Genomic DNA, 20,371 nt, shown 5'->3' on the forward strand with positions numbered 1-20,371 from the left:
ACCATATGCTATTTAAATTTGTCTGGAATAATAAACCTGATAGAATCAAAAGAACAGTAGCTTGACGTCCTGTTAGTGACGGAGGACTTGGTATGGTTGATATATATTCATATGTAAAAGCACTGAAACTCATATGGACTAGAAAGATTATCGATGTTACTCAAAGTTTCAAATGGAATGGTGTTCTCTTATCGGTATATCCTAATTTTATCAATATTGCTAATTTTGGAAATTCATACCCTGCTAACTTATTGGACAAAATAACTAACTTATTTTGGAAAGACTGTTTGAATGCCTTCAAATGTTTTGCTGATAACATTTCATGTTCATCCTTATTTGTATTGACAAAAAGCCTTTTTATAACTCGAAATGGTATCAAAAAGGTATCTCACAAATTACAGACGTTTATAACAGAAAGGGTAAAATTTGTACTTTAATGGAATTTCAGGGTGTATACTACCAAATCAAATCCCATAGACAACAATAGTAACATATGCGGCTAAAACTCCTACCTGCAACGTATCAACCGACATAAACGCCACGGATATAAATACTACCACCCCTTACACTTAAAGTGAATCAGAAAAAAATGGGGGTCAAGCTGCTCGTTTCTGAGATAACGGGTAGCGTCTATGACTACCCTAGTTTCGCACAAAATTTGAGTACTTTTTTTTACAGGTACCCCATACATGTTTCAAGCACAAGGCTACTTGACACATTGGTACTAGATGAAATAAAATTGCACATTTATTTTACCCAGATGAAACTATTATTTTTTACAACCAACACACTCACATTTATAACCAATCACAGGACTTGTGGTGTTCACTTCTCTATCAAAAGTTCGGTGCACCTCGAACTTTGACCCAGCCGGAAGTTATTTGGTATAGTACTACCTATAAGGCAATTGCGACACTGAAATATCGTTTGTGACTTATTATGGTGTTGTTCAAGCAATTAGAAAATATTTCTCAAGTTTAAAAGTTGTACAACCAGACACCTTCTCTTTACTGGATGACACTAATGTTATGAGGAAACTCTTCTCAGTTAAAAAGGGTTCTAAACAATACTATTATATATTAACAAATAAAAATAACATTATAAAGGCTGAATCAAAATGGGAAGAATTATTTCATTCTGATATCAACTGGACAAAAATATATTCAAAGCCGTTTAAGACAACCGCAGGTACAAAGTTAAGATGGTTTCAGTGCAGGTTACTACATATAATTATCACAACGAATCTGTTTTTATTAAAAACAACAAAACTGATAATAATCTTTGTACATTTTGTAAAGGCACTCCAGAAACTATAGTTCATCTCTTTTGGGAGTGTATTCCAGTCAAAACATTTTGGAATGCTTTTGTCCAGCTGATACACGATAACTGTCCACACATTTATAACTTGTCTATTGATGCCGAATTGATTCTTCTTGGTGAAAATAATAAAACAATAACAGATGATATTTTCTATCTCTTTTTATTACTTTCAAAGTTCTTTATTTACAAATGTAAAGTAACGGATACATTACCAAATATTAAACATTTCAAATATGTTCTAAAATCAAGATATATAATTGAACAAAACATTCATCACAGTAAAGGTTTACACCATAAATTCCAAACAAAATGGGCTATGTATCATAATTTATGTAATATGTATCCAGGCAATAATTGGACAGAATTTTATAGTAATATTTTGTTTTTCGTGTGTGTTTGTATTTCGATTGTCATATACATGCTAGATATACAACCCAATTATAATGGTGTATGTTTTTGTGGGGGTTTTATAATGCAATGTTCTATGTGTATATATTAATGTATGTATGTAGGTGTGGATGGATGTATGAGTCTGAATATGTGTGTGTATGTCGATGTACATCAATATGTAAATATACCTTTTTCATCTTAATGTCTATATATGTGTACGTGTGTGTAATGGAAGGAATATTTTAATTAAATTTTTTTTAATAAAATAACATAATAATAATAATAATAATAATAATAAAAAAAAAAACCAACAACAACAATATACATAAAGTGTGTGGATTATATCTATTCGTGTGTATATATTTTGCCATTTATATGTATGTATATAAAACTGTATATACCATATGAAATTTAAAAATATTGTGAGACAGTGAGCTCAGGGCACCCCAACCCTGACACTGCCATTTTATATTCTGGGGACAATAAAAAAAAAGAGTGACGGTAAAAAAAAAAAATATATATATATATATATATATAAAACAGTGTGAGGCTTACATCTCAGTCAAGTTGTTAAAGACTGGCTGCCTGCCCGCCTGCAGTTATAACGACTAACAACGGAAAAGAAGAAAAGAATATGCCACGGTACTGTTGTCGGCTTTCACACCTGTGACCAACCGATAGATTGGCAAACGTTTCTTACTTGGGAATTCAGAACCGTGACAATAGTTACACGCTTTGATTTTAATTTTGGTATTTGTGAATTAGAGCAAGGCGGCGATAACCAGGAGCAGGGCGGTAACACACGAGGTACGTCGGCAAAAAACGGGGACGAGTGAAACGTCCTTCCATGTATCGCTACCTAGAACATTGGTGGTGTGTTAGAGTAGTGGTGGAGTGTTAGAGTAGTGGTGGCGTGTAAGGATAGTCTTGGTGTGTTAGAGTAGTGGTGGTGTGTGAGGGTTGTGGTGATGGGTGAGGATAGTGGTGATTTGTGATGGTAGTGATGATGGGTGAGGATAGTGGTGATGTGTGAAGGTAGTGGTGGTGTGTGAGGGTAGTGGTGGTGTGTGAGGATAGTGGTGGTGTGTGAGGGTAGTGGTGGTATGTGAGGATTGTGGTGGTGTGTGAGGATTGTGGTGGTGTGTGAGGGTAGTGGTGGTGTGTGAGGATAGTGGTGGTGTGTGAGGGTAGTGGTGGTGTGTGAGGATTGTGGTGGCGTGTGAGGGTAGTGGTGGCGTGTGAGGGTAGTGGTGGTTTGTGAGGATAGTGGTGGTGTGTGAGGGTAGTGATGCTGTGTGAGGGTTGTGGGGATGGGTGAGGATAGTGGTGATGGGAGAGGATAGTCGTGGTGTGTGAGGGTAGTTGTGATGGGTGAGGATAGTCGTGGTGTGTGAGGGTAGTTGTGATGGGTGAGGATAGTCGTGGTGTGTGAGTGTAGTTGGTGGCGTGTGAGGGTAGTTGTGATGGGTGAGGATAGTTGTGGTGTGTGAGTGTAGTTGGTGGCGTGTGAGGGTAGTGATGGTGGGTGAGGATAGTGGTGGTGTGTGAGGGTAGTTGGTGGTGGGTGAGGGTAGTCGTGGTGGGTGAGGGTAGTTGGTGGTGGGTGAGGGTAGTCGTGGTGGAATGCACGTGGGTGGTATACTTGAATGGGTTCTACGGTCCTTTATGTCCTACATGTATATGGTATACTCTGCTATGGTTTCCCCTAGGGAGTAGTTTGGGTGCTGTTTTGTCCGGTACCGTTGTAGGTAGATACTCGGCTTGGTTACCCACTTATACATGGGCATATTGGAAGGCTGTCCTGCTATGGTTCACCCTAGAGGGCGGTACCCCGCTTAGATAATACGTGCCTGCTCACCATATTGGTTTATTATTATTATTATGTATTTTGTAATAAAGATCTGCGGCCATATCCATCCAAATTATTTGTTAAGTTATTGTTTGTTATTATAGAAAATATCTTAAAATAATCGCGCTTCTTTGAAAGTTTAACAAACAATGAACAACACCTGTAGTAACGGGTGTAGGTAGCAAGATAAATCGTATTATTATTTGCATGTGTTCATACCTGCACTGCATCATACCGATCTGTCTAAGACAATAAATTCAGATCCCTATTTTATGTAATATCAATCAATAAAATAATGTTATTTATTCTGTTTGTTGTTTTAAATGCTTTCTGATCTGAACACATATTTTTATTACAGTCAAATATTAATATCCCACTTTCAAAAGTCGGGACTGAACTTGTATCCTGCTGTTCACAGGTAGGTAGGTAACTAGGTTAACGTGCTTATATACCACTTCCTCACCAATCGAGGTACCATTAGAGTAGATATACAAATGTGTTAAAACCAAACTGTCCAAACTAGCGTCTGTTAAGAATCAGCTGTTTTTCGAACAATCATTCTCTGCTGTCGGCATGTTGACCTACTAACAGAACGCCTGATGCTACGTCACAGGTCTGATGCGGGTCAAATGACTGAGCAGTGAATGTTTTCACCAAGCGTTTTATAAAAAGTCACTTTTTGTTTTATATTTTTAATACTGTAATGTTTATGTATTTGTTTTATATACTGTGTATTAATAATGTGGCATGATTGTGGACCTTTAAATATTCTTTTAATATATGAAAATAGGAGTTCACCAAGTTCTATGAAAAAGTCGTTTATAATTGCGTGAAACCCAGTACGTTTTTGACGATATAAATGTTTTATAGCAAAAATTAATTCAGCATCTGTAATTTCCTTGCCCAATTGTTCATATAGTGTTTCATTGATATTGAGTTTACAACTCGTATCATCTTGAACTTCATTATTGATAGTAGCAGAACTACCCAGGCCTTTAAAATGTTCAAAAAATGTGTCAAGAGAAATTTTAGTAATTGTCTTCTTTGACTTAGAAAAGATACGATAAAATTCTTTAGGGTTATAATTTTTCAAATATTCAAGCTGGTCGCCCTGCCAGATATTGTACTGTCTTTTAAGACGTTTCTCCAACTTTTTGTATGCAGTTTTACGTCTGTGTAAAAGAAAGAAATGTTTTATTTTACGACGCACTCAACACATTTTAATTACGGTTATATGGCGTCAGACATATGGTTAAGGACCACACAGATTTTGAGAGAGGAAACCTGCTGTCGCCACTTAATGGGCCACTCTCTTCGATTAGCAGCAAGGGATCCTTTATATGCACCATCCATCCCACAGACAGGGTAGTACATACCACGGACTTTGATATAACAGTCGTGGTGCACTGGCTTACGTCTGTGTAAGTTATTAATATACTGAACAGCAAAAGAAACGCAAGTTACAATAAGAATACGAATGGTATTTATTTTAGATAGCATTGTACAAAACTGATATAAACTAATGGAAAACATTATTGAAGCCAAAAGCTTTTTTAACTTCAAGGAATGTTAATAGGCATCAGTCATAAATGATAACAAGGGCAGACAACTCAGAGTAATCAATAATCAATATCGTGTATGTCCACCATTTGCATTCACAACTGCGACACGCCTTCTGTACATGGAATGGATCAGATGGTTGATAAAGGCCATGGGGATAAGTGGAAAGGTCTGAAGTATGATTGTCTGAAGCTGAGCTGCATTTCTTGGTCTTGGACGAACTTGATCGATTCTTCATTTCAGCTCGTCCCATAAATGTTCAATTGGATTTAAGTCGGCACTAAGGGCTGGCCAAGGTAAAATTCTGATGTCATGTTGCTGTAAGAAGTGAACCGTAGCCCGAGCTGTGTGTGGTCTGGCGTTATCATGCTGGAACGTGTATTGTGGATGACGAGCACAAAAAGGCACTCTATGGGGTATGAGGGCCTGATCAATGTAACGCTGAGCTGTAATATCATTACCCCTTCCCGGACCAATATTCTGGAAGACAACTGGGCAAGTCATTGATTAAGGCCAATTGCAGCCCATATCATAACACTTGGACCACCCCATGGATCTCTTTCCTTCACACACTGATCATCATAACGATGTCCACGTCTGCGCCATATTCGAACTCTTCCATCAGTATGGGATATGCAAACCCGACTTTCTTCTGTAAAGATCACGTCTCCACTGCTGATAACGCCAATTCCGGTTAAATTTGGCCAACTGTAAACGGTTCTGTCGGTGCTGCTGAGTCAAACTGGGACGACGGGCAGGACGACGACAACTGAGAGTGTTTATATGGAGACTATGTCTAACTGTGTCACCACTGATGCTTCGGTTGTGGACTCCAATTGTCTGTCGAGCTGTTTCATTGGCTGTAAGGAATGGATCGCGAATATGCAAGCGATGAATATGTCTGTCCTGCCGTTGGGTGGTGACACAAGGACGGCCGTTTCGTGGAATGTCAGCAGTACTGTTGGTGGTGACAAAACGATCTTGCAGACGATAAATGGTTGTGATGTGAACGTTAAAAGCATTGGCAACATTACTAACGCTTTCACCTGCCTGTAGGCGTCCGATTGCTTGGTCCCGCTGTTGTGAGGTATGTCTTTGCATATTCGTACGACATAAATATTGGTAAATACATTTTTTTTTTAATTGGGTATTTTTATACCCTATAATGTCATGAACAAAGCATGCTTTTTGATTTTCACGAGGATCTCTTACTTGACAATCCCATGACATTTTCCTATGGTATGTTTTGATGGCATGCTTCAACCGTAAATGAGACAAAACGAAATAAAAACTGTTACAAGGGACGATTTGCTTCAAAATACACCCATTACATTACATGCAGGTGAAAAATCTAACTTTTCAATTAATGTTTAGCCTCTTTAAAAAACTTGCGTTTCTTTTGCTGTTGAGAATAGTATCAGGACATGTATTGCAGTTGTACTTCACCAGCGCATCAAGATAGGCTTTATGTAGTTGTTTGCATTCATTGTTAAACCAAGGTTTGTCCGTTACATTTGTTGTATTATTTCATTCTTACATTTGAAAAATGGATCAGTTACCTCGTGAAGTGCCTTTGTAAAATGATCTACCATCTGATATATATCCTGTTGAGTCTCCACCACTCCCCCTACAGCTGTATCAAATAAACCAACGTTGACCCCAATGACCTCTGCTTATGTATCTTTACAGTTTCCATTCCATTGACACTTTTTTCTTGTACATTCATTGTCAGATAAATTTTGTACTATTTCACAGGGAGTATGTTTATCAAACACATTTTGACAGCAAGTGACACAAATAACGGGACATGGTCAGAGAACTGGTTAATATCACATACAACAAACTGTTCTATCTGCGAGAACATCTCACATGGTGCGCGGAAATAGTCAACAACACTGAGTCTTTGATGACTGTGGAATGTAAAACCGTTGGCCAGTCCATTAGTATGTCTCCTATTCATAATTTCTACGTATGGCTGTTTACTGGAGTACAGAGCCACGTACAGCGGGTCGCGGGTAATCTTGACAGTGGTGTACGGCGAAAAAGTTTCGAAGAAAGGAAGGTAGAGGAAGAGGAGACGTGCACCAGGGGCGGCACGGGGGGGGGGGGGGGGCACGCGGCTGAACCGCCGGCTGCGGCTCCTTCTGCTTCACCGCCCAACGCCGTCCACCCCCCCCACCCCCCACCCCGAGGACGAAGAGGACTGAAGACGCACCTGCCCCGATGGCTCCAGCTTCGACCACAAAGGACTGACCAAGAGGAAGAGGATCTCGACACAGCGATGTGCGAAATACGTTACCGACGGCCCGTACCACCGCGACCTACTTCGGCGTTTCCGGACATGCCACAGATTGCGAAGACACCCGTTGAGACGCCGGCCCGGAAAGCTGCCGTACCCAAACGAAAGGCAACCGCTCCACCGAACGGGCAACAAGTCAAACCAACCGTCGCAACCGCCGAAACCGGACTTGGGACAAGCTGAGCAGTGGTCACTGCAGGCCGGCCGACTACAACAGAGCTACGTTCAGCTTGTCAAGACAAACTTTGAGAATGTACGCCGTCTCATCAGTACACCGAAGTACGAGGCCTTCCATCAGTTACCAACGAGCCGTGCAGAGGGTGACTTCGCCTTCCACAAGGTCAAGTTGCGAGAGGGACACAACGATATCTTCATCACAAGCCACCGGGCGAGACTCTACCATCAGGGGCTGCTACTTCAAGAGATGGACAACCCGACCATCCATCGGATCATGAAGACAGTCACGGGGAAAGACTACCGTCCTCTCACCAGAATGTTAGCGACCTCTTTTCGTACCGGAACTTTACATCACGAACTTCATCGGTACCCTGTAGGCGGCATTCTCCTTACCAACCTCCTTTGCCTACGTGAGTATGAACTTAGTCAGACTTAAACGTTTTGGACGCCATTTCAAAAACTTTGTTTATTTTGTTATTATTATTATTTATTTGTTTGGTAAATAGTCCGTCACACTTTATTTTTGACAGTCCGTCTAAGCTGCTCCAACCACCTTCAATTTTGGATGAGCAGTAAACATTTTTGATTGGCCTTAATTTTAACTGGGTATAGTTATGCCCAACTTTGCTATTTTTTTCCAAATTACGCCAACTATTGTCCCGAAATTGGTCACTGGCTAAATCTGGGGTGGGCGTGCCTGAACCTTAGGGATATGGACACGCTAAAACATTCCCATGTGCAGTTCCCAAAATTGGGGGGGGGGGGGGGGGGGGGGGTTGTTGCATTAAAGATGGGTATTCGAAATTTGGACCTAAATGTAAATTCTTGAGAGTGGAGAAGTTTGACGAATTGGAACCGGCACTGTTAAAGTGGTTTACCACAATGCGTGATCGCAACATTCCCAGTTCAGGTCCACTTATGTTAGAAAAGGCACGGCAATTCGCAGACAGATTGGGTACTGTAAGTGTTGACCAATTGGTTGGTTAGACAGATGTAAGTAGCAGCATGGCATATCTTTTTAAAAAGGTGTGTGGTTGATTCATTGTCAGAAGCTATCACAAACTGGGAACATCGTCTGTCGAGCATCATTGGAAGATACGAACCCGCCGACAATTATAATGCTGATAAGTTGGGTACATATTTTTAATTGGACCCTGACAAAACTATGGATTTTAAAATTGTGCAGTGTCATGGAGAAAAAGCTACGTAAAGATCGCCTTGCTGTTCTAGTCTGTGCTAACATCGATGGCAGAGATAAATTACCACTGTTGGTCATTGGGAAGTTTGCAAAACCCAGGTGTTTTAAACGAGTAAAACCACAACCATCAGAGTATCAAAGCAATAAAAAAAGCGCGTGGGTGACAGGGGATACGTGTACTGAATGGCTGATTAAGTTGGATAAAAGATGCAATAAAAAAGACGCAAAACTGCCATAATAGTTCATAATTGACCCGCCCACCCAAAAATAAAAACAGCTGAAATCTACTGAACTACAAGCCACACACAGCCCTTCCCTACTGAACTACAAGCCACACACAGCCCTTCCTTACTGAACTACAAGCCACACACAGCCCTTCCCTACTGAACTACAAGCCACACACAGCCCTTCCCTACCGAACTACAAGCCACACACAACCCTTCCCTACTGAACTACAAGCCACACACAGCCCTTCCCTACCGAACTACAAGCCACACACAGCCCTTCCCTACCGAACTACAAGCCACACACAGCCCTTCCCCACCGAACTACAAGCCACACACAGCCCTTCCCTACTACGGTAGGCATGTATGTGTCAAATGAACATTTACTTTTATGGAAAGTGGACAGTGCTATTTTTTTATGCTGAAATATTAAAACTATTTGGTAATAAATTCATGTGAATACAAATTTACGAATTTGCCATTTATTAATTTTATTGCAGTGTACTCACGTGCATTACATGTATTACATAATATGTATCTAATTAAATTTTGTAACTGATTTTACGGTATATATATAATATGTAATAGACAATACAATACATACATATACATATACATATACATGTGTGTGTGTGTGTGTGTGTGTGTGTGTGTGGGTGTGTGTGTGTGTGTGCGTGTGTGTGTGTGTGTTGAACATGATTTATTGTAATACAGGATACATTAAAACAAATATTTCCGTTGGCCGTTAATTTTTGTTGCAAGACATATGGATATGATTAGACTTTACATTTATGAGTGGTGTTTCAACCTCATATTGAATTATTTCCAGGAATTCGCCTGTTTTAATTTTGTGCAAAATCCACATTGATGGGGTAGGTCTACAAGTTTAGAACTGTTGCTAAAATATTTTCACTTAAAGTTTTTATAAAGTGTAAGTATTATTTTCAAATTTTTTTTTTTTTAAATTGCGTTTAAAAAATCAAGTCATTTCCATATCTTGTCTTCTTTATCAATTTTACTGTCCCAAAAAGTATGTTCTAAACAAAAACAAAATATAAACAAAATAATAAAAATAACATCATTTTCATGTGAAGTTAGGAATTTTTAGAAAATTATTTATATTGATATTTAAATATAATGGAAGACGTGGAATTAATATACTAACGAAAACACCACACATGAAGCTAAGTGACAGCATATCAGACGAGTTCTTGGAATTTTGTCATCGATAAATCCTGGTTGCCCATTGCAGCGTATGTCTATCGTCAGATGTTTCACGAAAATTAACCAATTAAAAAATTAAGGAACACAAAACATTTGCATAATGTGTTTATTTGGCTCATCAAAACATTGTGTCACAACACACTTTTCCATCTGGGCAGCTGTACTCTCTTCGAATTTTCCCTCCACAACCCTGTCTAGTAACGCAGTTTATATATGTACTGCGATCAGAACAAGCTGCAATTAAAAAAAAACTCAGAGTGTAGCAGAGAGAGAGAGAGAGAGAGAGAGAGAGAGAGAGAGAGAGAGAGAGAGAGAGAGAGAGAGAGAGAGAGAGAGAGAGAGAGAGAGAGAGAATGAAAGAATGTTTAACGACACCCCAGCACGAAAAATACATCGGCTATCGGGTGTCAAGCTATGGTAAATTGAAAACCTAAGTGATGAGCAACATCAATATAAAAATTAAAGATTCAAAGAAAAACACTGTGTAAAGAACTGTGCAAAAAATAAAAATATCACAGATAGAAAACATTTAAATTTAGAATAAAAGTCCATATCACGTAAAAACTGCAATAAAAGTTCTGGATGCACTAGAATCTTTGATTTCTTCTAAGGCTTTAATGACTGCCTACACTTCAGCACTAAAGATCGATGCTGAGTCAGGCAGTCTCATGGAAAGTATTGTGTCTGATGGAAAAACTGTAGCACAAGCCACAGAATTCCCATCCCGTGATCCATCTGTATAAACAGGAATGTAATTACGGTACTTGTCTTGAATTTCCATGAAAAACTGTTTATACACAACAGCATCTGTACGATCTTTCTTCAGATGCGAAAGATCAAACACAATGTTAGGTGGTGTAATACACCAAGGTGGTAAAACGAAATATGAAGGAGTTTCCAAAATGTCATTTAAATCAATGTTAGAAAGCGACCAAAAATCCGCTTAATGTGAAGACCAAATGTACGAATAGCATTTGGCCTTGCATCAAACAACTTCATATATTTGTTATCAAATACCGCATCATGAGTAGGATGTTGTGGTAAAGAGTTAATCTTGGTAGCGTACTGCAGAGAAAGCTTGGCACGTCTAGCACCCAAACAAGGTTCGTGTGCATTAACCTACAAGCTCTCTACAGGAGATGTTCTAAATGCACCAAGACCTAGGATCTAACATCTGCAAGTACGACTTGCGTGCCGACCCATATACAATGCATCCATAATCAAGTTTTGATCTCACAAGAGATCTATACAGACGGAGCATAACCTTGCGGTCTGATCACCATTCCGTATTACCAATAACTTTTAAAATATTCAGAGCTTTTAAGCCCTTCTTTTTAACATATTTAAGATGGGGCACAAAAGATAGTTTCCTGTCAAATATAACGCCCAGAAATTTAGTCTCCTCCACAAATGGAATTGGATTTTTGTCCAAACACAACTGTGGATCTAAGTGGAGACCTCGTTTCTGGCAGATATGCATACAAACCGTTTTTGCCTTTGAGAATCGAAAGCCATTATAGTTTCCCATTGATGAAGTTTATTCAAGCAAAGCTGCAACTTACGTTCAATGATACTCATATTAGACGATCTATAGCAAATCTGAAAATCATCGACATATAACGAGCAATCCACACCAGGTGTTAAACACTGGGTGATGCTGTTAATTTTCACAGAAAATAAAGTTACAGACAGGATACTACCTTGAGGCACACCCATCTCCTGTGGATGAATGTCGGACAATGTCTACCGCACCCGTACTTTAAAAGATCTATCTTTAAAAAATTGAGAAATAAAAACAGGTAGTCGACCTCTTAGGCCCATGCCATGGAGATCGTTTAAAATCCTATACTTCCACGCAGTATCGTAAGCTTTCTTCAAATTAAAAAACACTGAAACTAAGTGCTGACTATGGATGAAAGCTTCCCTACAAAACGTTTCAAATTGAACAAGATGATCAACCATGCTACGTCTAGATCTGAACCCACATTGCACGTTAGTAAGCAATTTGTGGGATTCAAGATACCAGACAAGTCTACGATTGATCATTCGTTCCATGGTTTTACAAATGCAACTTGTCAAAGCGATAGGGCGATAACTAATAGGATTGTTTGGATCCTTACCAGGCTTGGGAATAGGAATGATAATAGCTTTCCTCCAATCAGAAGGAAAGTCTCCAGAAATCCAGATGTTATTAAAAATATTCAAAAGAATCATCAAAGATGACTCAGGTAAATGTTTTAATAACTGATAATGAATTTCATCTGGGCCTACTGAAGTATCATGGGCTCTACGAAGAGCATCCTGCAATTCCTCCATAGAGAAACGCCTGTTGTACACTTCAGCATTTTCAGATGAAAAATTAATGGACTGCTTTTCAGCTTTAGTTCTGACAGATGTAAAAGCATCTGTACTGAAAGCAGAAGATGAATTATGAGAAAAGTTGTCTGCCAATGCATTGGCAATGTCATGATGAGACGTGACATCCGTATCACTGACAGACAAATGATGAACTGTATTACTGGATTCTTTACCTTTGACAAACGTTCTCCAAGATGATTTCTTACTCTGTCTAATCTCTCTTCGAGCCTTAGCCCTAGCAATACGAGATGCATCCAGGTTATCCCCAGTAGGTTCACGTTTGAACCTCTCAAGTAACCTGTTTTGCTCTTTGAATGCATCTTTGCACGTATCATTAAACCATGGTTTATTGAAACGCTTTGGCACTGCCGAAGTCTTAGGAATAGTTTCATTTGCACTTTCTTTCAAGATGGAAGTGAACAAAGACATAGGATCATCACCATCAGTAATGACAAATTGTTGCAGTCGAGTGCTGCATAGATGCTTAAACTGATCCCAACTTCCACCTTTGAACCCTTTCAAGCGATGGAGGTCCATCATTCTCCAAAATAATGGGAAAGTGGTCATTACCTCAAGGGTCTGAACCAACTTTCCAGGAGAAATCAAGAAAAAGTGAAGGACTACAAAGGGTTAAATCTATAGAAATGAAAGAACCACTAGCAGGATGAAAATATTTATGACTTTTATCATTGAATAAAAGTAAGTCATTTTTGAGAATTAAGTCTTCTAATTGTTTTCCTCTAATATTAACATCCTCGCATCCCCACAAAGTGTGTTGACCATTAAAATCTCCCATAATAATAAAGGGAGTAGGGCGCTGGCTAATGAGATCTTGAAGATCTCTAGAATTAAAATTAAAATGGTTTCGAGAAGGTAAATAAACCGAAAACAGAGTTATAGTTTTATGAGCCGTGACCTTTACAGCCACAGCTTGTAAATTTGTAGTTAATGCTGCTATACTCTGAGGAATGTTTTTATTAACAAGAATGGAAACAGATGCTCTAGTTTCAGTTTCTTGAAATTTATGATAGAGGTTAAATCCTCTCATAGTAATATGATCGGTGTCCTTCAAGAAAGTTTCCTGAAGACACACTGAAAGAGGATTATGTTTTATAATTAAAAGACTTAATTCATCAACATTGGGCCTAAGCCCACGGCAGTTCCACCGAATGACTGAATTAGTCATTGGGAGGACGTATGGGAGTAATAATTTTCTTTGGTGATTTGTTAGAAGGTAGATGATCATAAGATGATACATCCATCTCATCATCCAGATCAGCCAAAGATTCATAAGGATTGTCCAAGGGAATCAGTTGTTTTTCAAACTTCTTCAATCGACCTGAAGAACAATCCTTATGCTGAGTTTTGGTGTCCTTTCCTGACGTAGGTTTACTAGGACCTGACTCCCTAGTTAAACCTTTTGATGGATTTTTTGGAATCCAAAGACACCTTTACAGATTTAGCAGGTTGCTTTTGAACAGCTTTATAGCTTGTTGTTTGGATTTTGCAAAGATTAAAATAAACCCTGACAAAAAAAAAGTCAAGCAAACAACAACAAAGACAACACGACTACATTAGGAAAGGAAACGTGCGAAATGGTAGACTAATACTTTATCAAAGATAACAAGTACCGGTAACCGCTAATATTGTCTGTCATATTTAACATATAATACACACACGCGCGCACGCAAACCCACACGCAGTAAAACACATTGAATGAATGGACGTATAAATGTTTAATGATACCCCAGCACAGAAACGAACTCAGCTATTGGATGCCAAACAAAGTGTACGTGATGACCAACATAAATGTAAAATATATATTTGTTTTTACTAAAATTACTAGTGTAGACAGCTATGCAATGCAAGATGAATTATATTAGTATTAAATATAGACAGACAGAGAAGGAGAGACAGACAGAGAGAGACAGGGACAGACAGGGATAGATAGAGCGACAGAGAGACATAAACAGGGAGAGAGACACAGAAAAGACAGAGGAGAGACAGACACATACACAGAGATAGGGCGACATAGATGCAGAGAGAAACACAGAGAGACAGGCATAGAAAGAGAGACAGGTACAGAGATAGCTACAGACAGAGAGAGAGAGAGAGAGAGAGAGAGAGAGAGAGAGAGAGAGAGAGAGAGAGAGAGAGAGAGAGAGTTAGAGAGAGAGAGAGAGATCGACAGACAGACAGAGCCAGATAGAGAGACAGGCAGAGCCAGATAGGGAGGCAGAGACAGACAGACAGACATAGAAGGAGAGACAGACACAGGGAGAGCGAGAGACAGAGAGAGACAGACACAGAGAGAGCGAGAGAGAGAGAGAGACAGGCAGACAGACAGACATATACATAGGCAGAGACAGAGAGAGAGACAGACAGGCAGAAGGGCAGACATGGACAGAGACAGAGAGAGCTACACACTGAGAGATGTATTTACGATAAAGTAATCCTTCTGTGTTGAACATACTTTGTGATTGACAGTCAGTCAACCGGGTTTTCAATGTTTCCAATTCTTCTTTCAGTCTGTGAACTCTACAAACAAATCAGAATTATTATTTGTGCAAACTACAATGTCCTTCATATTTCTGTTACAGCGAAACGTACTTAGAAATGAGAAAGGGTTGTATCATGTCAGATTGGCTGACGTGAGCCCACGTTGGACGGCAGGTAGATCTAGGTGCAGTTAAATAGATTAAATAAACAAAAGGAATATTTGTTTTACGACACCTCAGAACATTGTAAAACCTCGCTATTTGGAGTCTGTTTCGACACTGGGTCTACAGGATGAGAGACAAAACCATCTACAATCTGATTAAAATTAGCTCCACTGGTCTACGTGGACTCCCATGTCCAGGTGACATTTCGTCTATAAATAATAATTTAAATATTAACTAATCACACTTGGCATTTTATAACGTCATTTGGGAGCATATCAATTCTAAAATTATCTGGCGAGACTATTTATGTTTAACATAATGATAGTTATTTTAACACTATGGCCGAACGTTAACTCTATGGCAACGGGATTAAATAATAATCATAACCATTTTGCATTAAGTCTACATACGCAGTCCTCGGCTGTTACGGCCGTGGTTCATATAGCAGAACTCCAAACCAGTTAAATTGCCGCTTAAACAATAGGCGAACTAGTTGGGGTATTTCAACATTTATAAAACGGGGGCAAAATGCAGTATTAAACTCTGAATTGTGTCCTAGAATAAATATATTTTATGGCTATAATATTACGTTTTTTTTCCGTCTTAAAACAAAAGCTCAACATTAAAATTCTATATTGAAATTAGTTTCCGGCATACTTCGTAATTCACTTGAATCATTTCGTATACCCTCGGCATAATTCCGAAAGTTTTCAAATTCTTTTCTCGTCACTGGCATGATTCTGTAAGTAAGGGTTTGACTGGTCAAATGAAAGGTCAACTGGACATGAACTCCAACGAGCTGCTGTTAGATCCACAGATAATAGTTATTAACCAGTGGAGCTAATTCTAATTAGATTGAACCCTCTACCGCTACATAGGATACTCCTGAAGAACGAACAGAGGAATGTACCATGTACATGTTCTATATAACCCAGAGACAGAACAGTGCATACCAGGTCATTTTGGTGTGCAACTCTTTGAACGTCAAACGGTACTGGGAAAAGGCTAACGTATCTATCAAAAGTGATAATCTCTTGGTGCGAGGACGCTAACACTGAACTACATCCACATTCGACGGCGAACAACGCGATACTCTACTGGATCTACACGTGCTTGTGACACGTGCTCACTTTACGACAGCGGTAAAGAACATGCACTACATAATTTGGTTTGCTTTGCTCCGTGTCCTCGAAGCGTAAGGCGCCTTTGTTGTTTTTTCTTCTCGTTTTCTTTTTCGTTTTGTTTCCTATTTGTTTTCTATGTTAGTTGTTGTTCGTGTTTTTTCGTATCACATAGATTTTGTTGTACTTTCTCCCTGTTCTTGTTTTGTTTGTTATCAGGGCAGATCACATTAAAACATGCTTTCATCCGTATAGGGAGTTACAGGTCAAAAAGGTATTGACAATAGTATATATGTTTTTGTCCAGCAGTACGTGCTTGTTAGGTGACGATTGTCATTCATTGTTTGTCAAGAGACGTAAGGGAAACAGACAGGTGTAACAGTTTAGTTCAAGTGAATACTAAATTCGACCCGATCCTGCGACACAAGCACCTCAAGCGAACACTCAACCGACTGAGCTAGATCCCGCCCCTTGATCTAACAGATGCACGGAGAATACTCAATGGTAATAATAAAGCTTTTACATGGACGAGGAGAAAATCAAGATATAAGCACGAAAATAACTTGAAATGAAATATTAGAATCAAGCATCGTAACAGCATACCAGTTAGACCATAATGCTGTGTACATTAGAATTATTTGTTCTGAACAAGAATGTGGTAGAGGTCATTGTACATTTAATATCTCTCTCCTAGGTGATCCATAGCATTGCACTTCAGTTAAACATATAATAAAAGAAACAAAAGAAGAAGATTGTTTACCGGCTCGAAATGAAGGAATGAATAATAATGCTTAAATTAACTTCAAAATACCTGTGTCGCTCTTCGTGGAAATTTTGTTAATGAAGATTAGAAGTAAAACAATTTTGTATTCATCTTGGAAAAAATATAATACATAACATTCCGATTGAAATTAATAAAATTAATGAAAATATGTTAGACACACTTAAAGATGCACAATTTTAATTAGAAAATATTCCAAATAAGAAAATAGAAAGTGCATATATTAGATCCCGAGCACAGTGTTATATTCGAGGAGAAAAACCCACTGCATACTTCTATAATTTTGAAATTAAAACCTATACATCAAAACCAATATTAAAATTAGAAATACCTTCCGGAATAATTACTTCAACAGAAGATATTATCTATGAGCATAGACAATTTTAGCACACATCATATATAGATCTCAAACTGTTAATGAAGATAATTTAAGTAACTTAATTCACTTTAAAAATGTAAATAAACTTAATACAGGATCCGTAGACAAACATGAAGTTAAATTATGCATGAGTGAAAATGAAAAACAATAAAAGTCCTGGTCTTGATGGGTTCACCATCGAACTTTTCAATTTGTTTTGTTTTGATCAATTTGCGGTATTTTATTTTAAGATCTATTAATGAAGGGTACGAAAAGGGGGAGTTAACCATATCATTTCGAAGAGGAGTAATAACATGTATTTCTAAAGCTAATAAAATAAACATTTCTTACTGAACTGGCGACCTATATCTTTATTGAATGTGATTTATAAATTGGCATCGTCCTGTATAACAGCCAGAATTAAACAAGTGTTAAATGTTATTACACATGAAGATCAAAAAGGATTTATAAAGGGATAAAGATCCATGGGATTCACTGAAAGAACTTTGGGGTATTTGTTATCCACATGACTTGTCTATCTAGGGTTTCTATTTAGCAGAGAAGTCAGTGATAGTCGGATAGGTCAGTGATAGTCTGAGAGGTCAATGATACTCGGAGAGGTCAATGACAGCCGAAGAGGTCAATGACAGCCGAAGAGGTCAGTGATAGTCGGAGAGGTCAGTGATAGGCGAAGAGGTCAGTGATAGGCGAAGAGGTCAGTGATAGTTGGAGTCAAATGTATATAGTGGACTTACCACTCTCACCCACCTCTACTGACCCGTTAAAATACACCGAATGGGAGACGGAAACGGTGTATACCACCAAATCAAATCCCATAGACGATAATAGTAACATATGATGCTAAAACTCCAACCTGCAGTGTATCAATGAAGATATGCGCCACGGATATAAATGCTACCACCACTCACACTTAAAGTGCATAAGAATAAATGGGGGTCAAGCTGCTCATTTCATAGATAATGGGTAGCGTCATGATTACCGTAGTTTCGCACAAAACAAAATAGTACCTTTTTCTACAGGTACCCCACACATGTGTAAAGTACAAGGCTACTTAACACAGTGCTACTAGGTTGAATAAAATTGAATAAAAAAAATTGCCCAGATGAAACGATTTTTTTCTCTTTTTTTTACAACAAACACACACATTCATCACCAATAACAGGATTTGTGTTTATTAACTGCTTTATCAAAAGTTATTTGGTTTAGTACTACCTAAAGAAGCGTCAGTTTGGAAAAACAGTACAGCTACTAGAAACTTGTTTACCTGTTCTGGCAGTTTGTCAACTTTTCCTGGGGCCCACCATGACGCCACCAGCCCCTATGGCGCCGACCATGACGCCACCAGGCTCCTTGGCGCCTACCATGACGTAACCAGCCTCCATGGCGCCTACCATGACGCCGCCAGGCTCCTTGGCGCCTACCATGACGTAACCAGCCTCCATGGCGCCTACCATGACGCCACAAACCTCTAAGGTCCCCACCCGGACGCCGCCAGCCTCCCTTGAGCCCACCATGACGCCGCAAGCCTCCACGTCCCCAACCATGACGCCTCCAGCCTCGATGAGCTTCCGAGCACACGAGGAAAACACCGAGAAGTACGACACAAATCAACGACAGCTTCATGTTCTCCAGAGAGCAGCTTTTATTGTAGAATGCCAAACGCTGTCTCGCACAGACTTATATTGTATGCTTGTTTGATACAATTAGAAAGAAAAGAAAAAACCCACACAGTCGTTGCAGATAGTAGATGGCAACACATGTGACGAATTTAATTTAGGATAAGAATTTGTCCATTTCAGGGCTTCATTGTTGATCGACATCAAACAAAATTATACAAAGTTATCGATCTTGACTTATTAATATCTAATATTACATTTGTAATGATATAATACACGTATACCTATCTGGGGATTAAAAAAACACACACACTCTTTGAAAATGAAACACATGTCACCAGAAAGTAATTTTCTTTCAGTTCCCACCGTAAATATTTGCTAGATACACGTGAAGCATACTGAACAAACCAATTTTTTTTTGCGCAGGCCACTAAAACAAAATAATAATAAAATAAAATATCTCAAATTCTCCTAAATAATTAGCAACACAATTAGCAACACTATCGGGACATTAGAGATGACAATTATTCTAATGTCATTAACATTAAATATAAGAAACACTTTTCCTAAAGCAGTAATATAAATAAAGAGTAGATCTTAAAGTGTTTCTGTTGATTTTGTGGGGTGTATTTGGTCTGGTTTTCACTGAATCTGCAATCCAAGTCATAGTTCCGATTTAACCAGTGGTGTCCTTTTCGATACGGATATATTGAAACGTAAGTAGGAATATGTTTTGCCACACGTAGTTCGATTCGTTGAAGCACCAAGGCGTGCACATTTAGATGGGCGTTCTAGTCGGTATGTTCTTCATAGAAATAAACCTATTATAAAACAACAACACAATTTACACCGACGAACTATTAATGTAAGTCAACCGGAATGGCACATGCTAGCTGGCACATGTTTACATCCAGCCATGATGTTTTATGTAAACTATCTCTGGCTGGGTGTTTTGGCTTAAACAGAAATAACAACTCTGGCAGAGGTAGCTAGAATTAATTGTATACGCATCACGATGACCGGTCCGTTTGGTGATAATCTGAGACGGACTGCAGACAATGGAGGGGGAGGGGGGGGGGGGGGCTGGAAGTGTGTAGTTTTTAGACACCTGGAATGTGGTCAAATGTGTGCGTTGGTAACTAGTTGCTGACTAAATTCTGGTTATGTAAATAGTTTAATCAGAAGTGATTACATTTAGTTCTACAGAAGAAA

General features: G+C 38.9%; 1 protein-coding gene across 1 annotated transcript; it reads right to left on the reverse strand.

The window, feature by feature from the left end:
* Nucleotides 1–10,333: 10,333 nt before the first annotated feature.
* LOC121388955 lies at nucleotides 10,334–19,181 on the reverse strand. The gene is made up of 3 exons (XM_041520505.1): nucleotides 18,808–19,181; nucleotides 15,073–15,137; nucleotides 10,334–10,475 (listed from the first exon to the last, which is right to left on the reverse strand). Exons 1-3 carry the CDS (start codon nucleotides 19,164–19,166, stop codon nucleotides 10,360–10,362), a joined length of 540 nt encoding a protein of 179 aa, XP_041376439.1. The 5' UTR covers nucleotides 19,167–19,181; the 3' UTR covers nucleotides 10,334–10,359.
* Between the last annotated feature and the right edge of the window lie 1,190 nt (nucleotides 19,182–20,371).

The sequence above is a fragment of the Gigantopelta aegis genome, chromosome 14 (assembly GCF_016097555.1).
Source record: "Gigantopelta aegis isolate Gae_Host chromosome 14, Gae_host_genome, whole genome shotgun sequence".
NCBI classification, from domain to species: domain Eukaryota; kingdom Metazoa; phylum Mollusca; class Gastropoda; order Neomphalida; family Peltospiridae; genus Gigantopelta; species Gigantopelta aegis.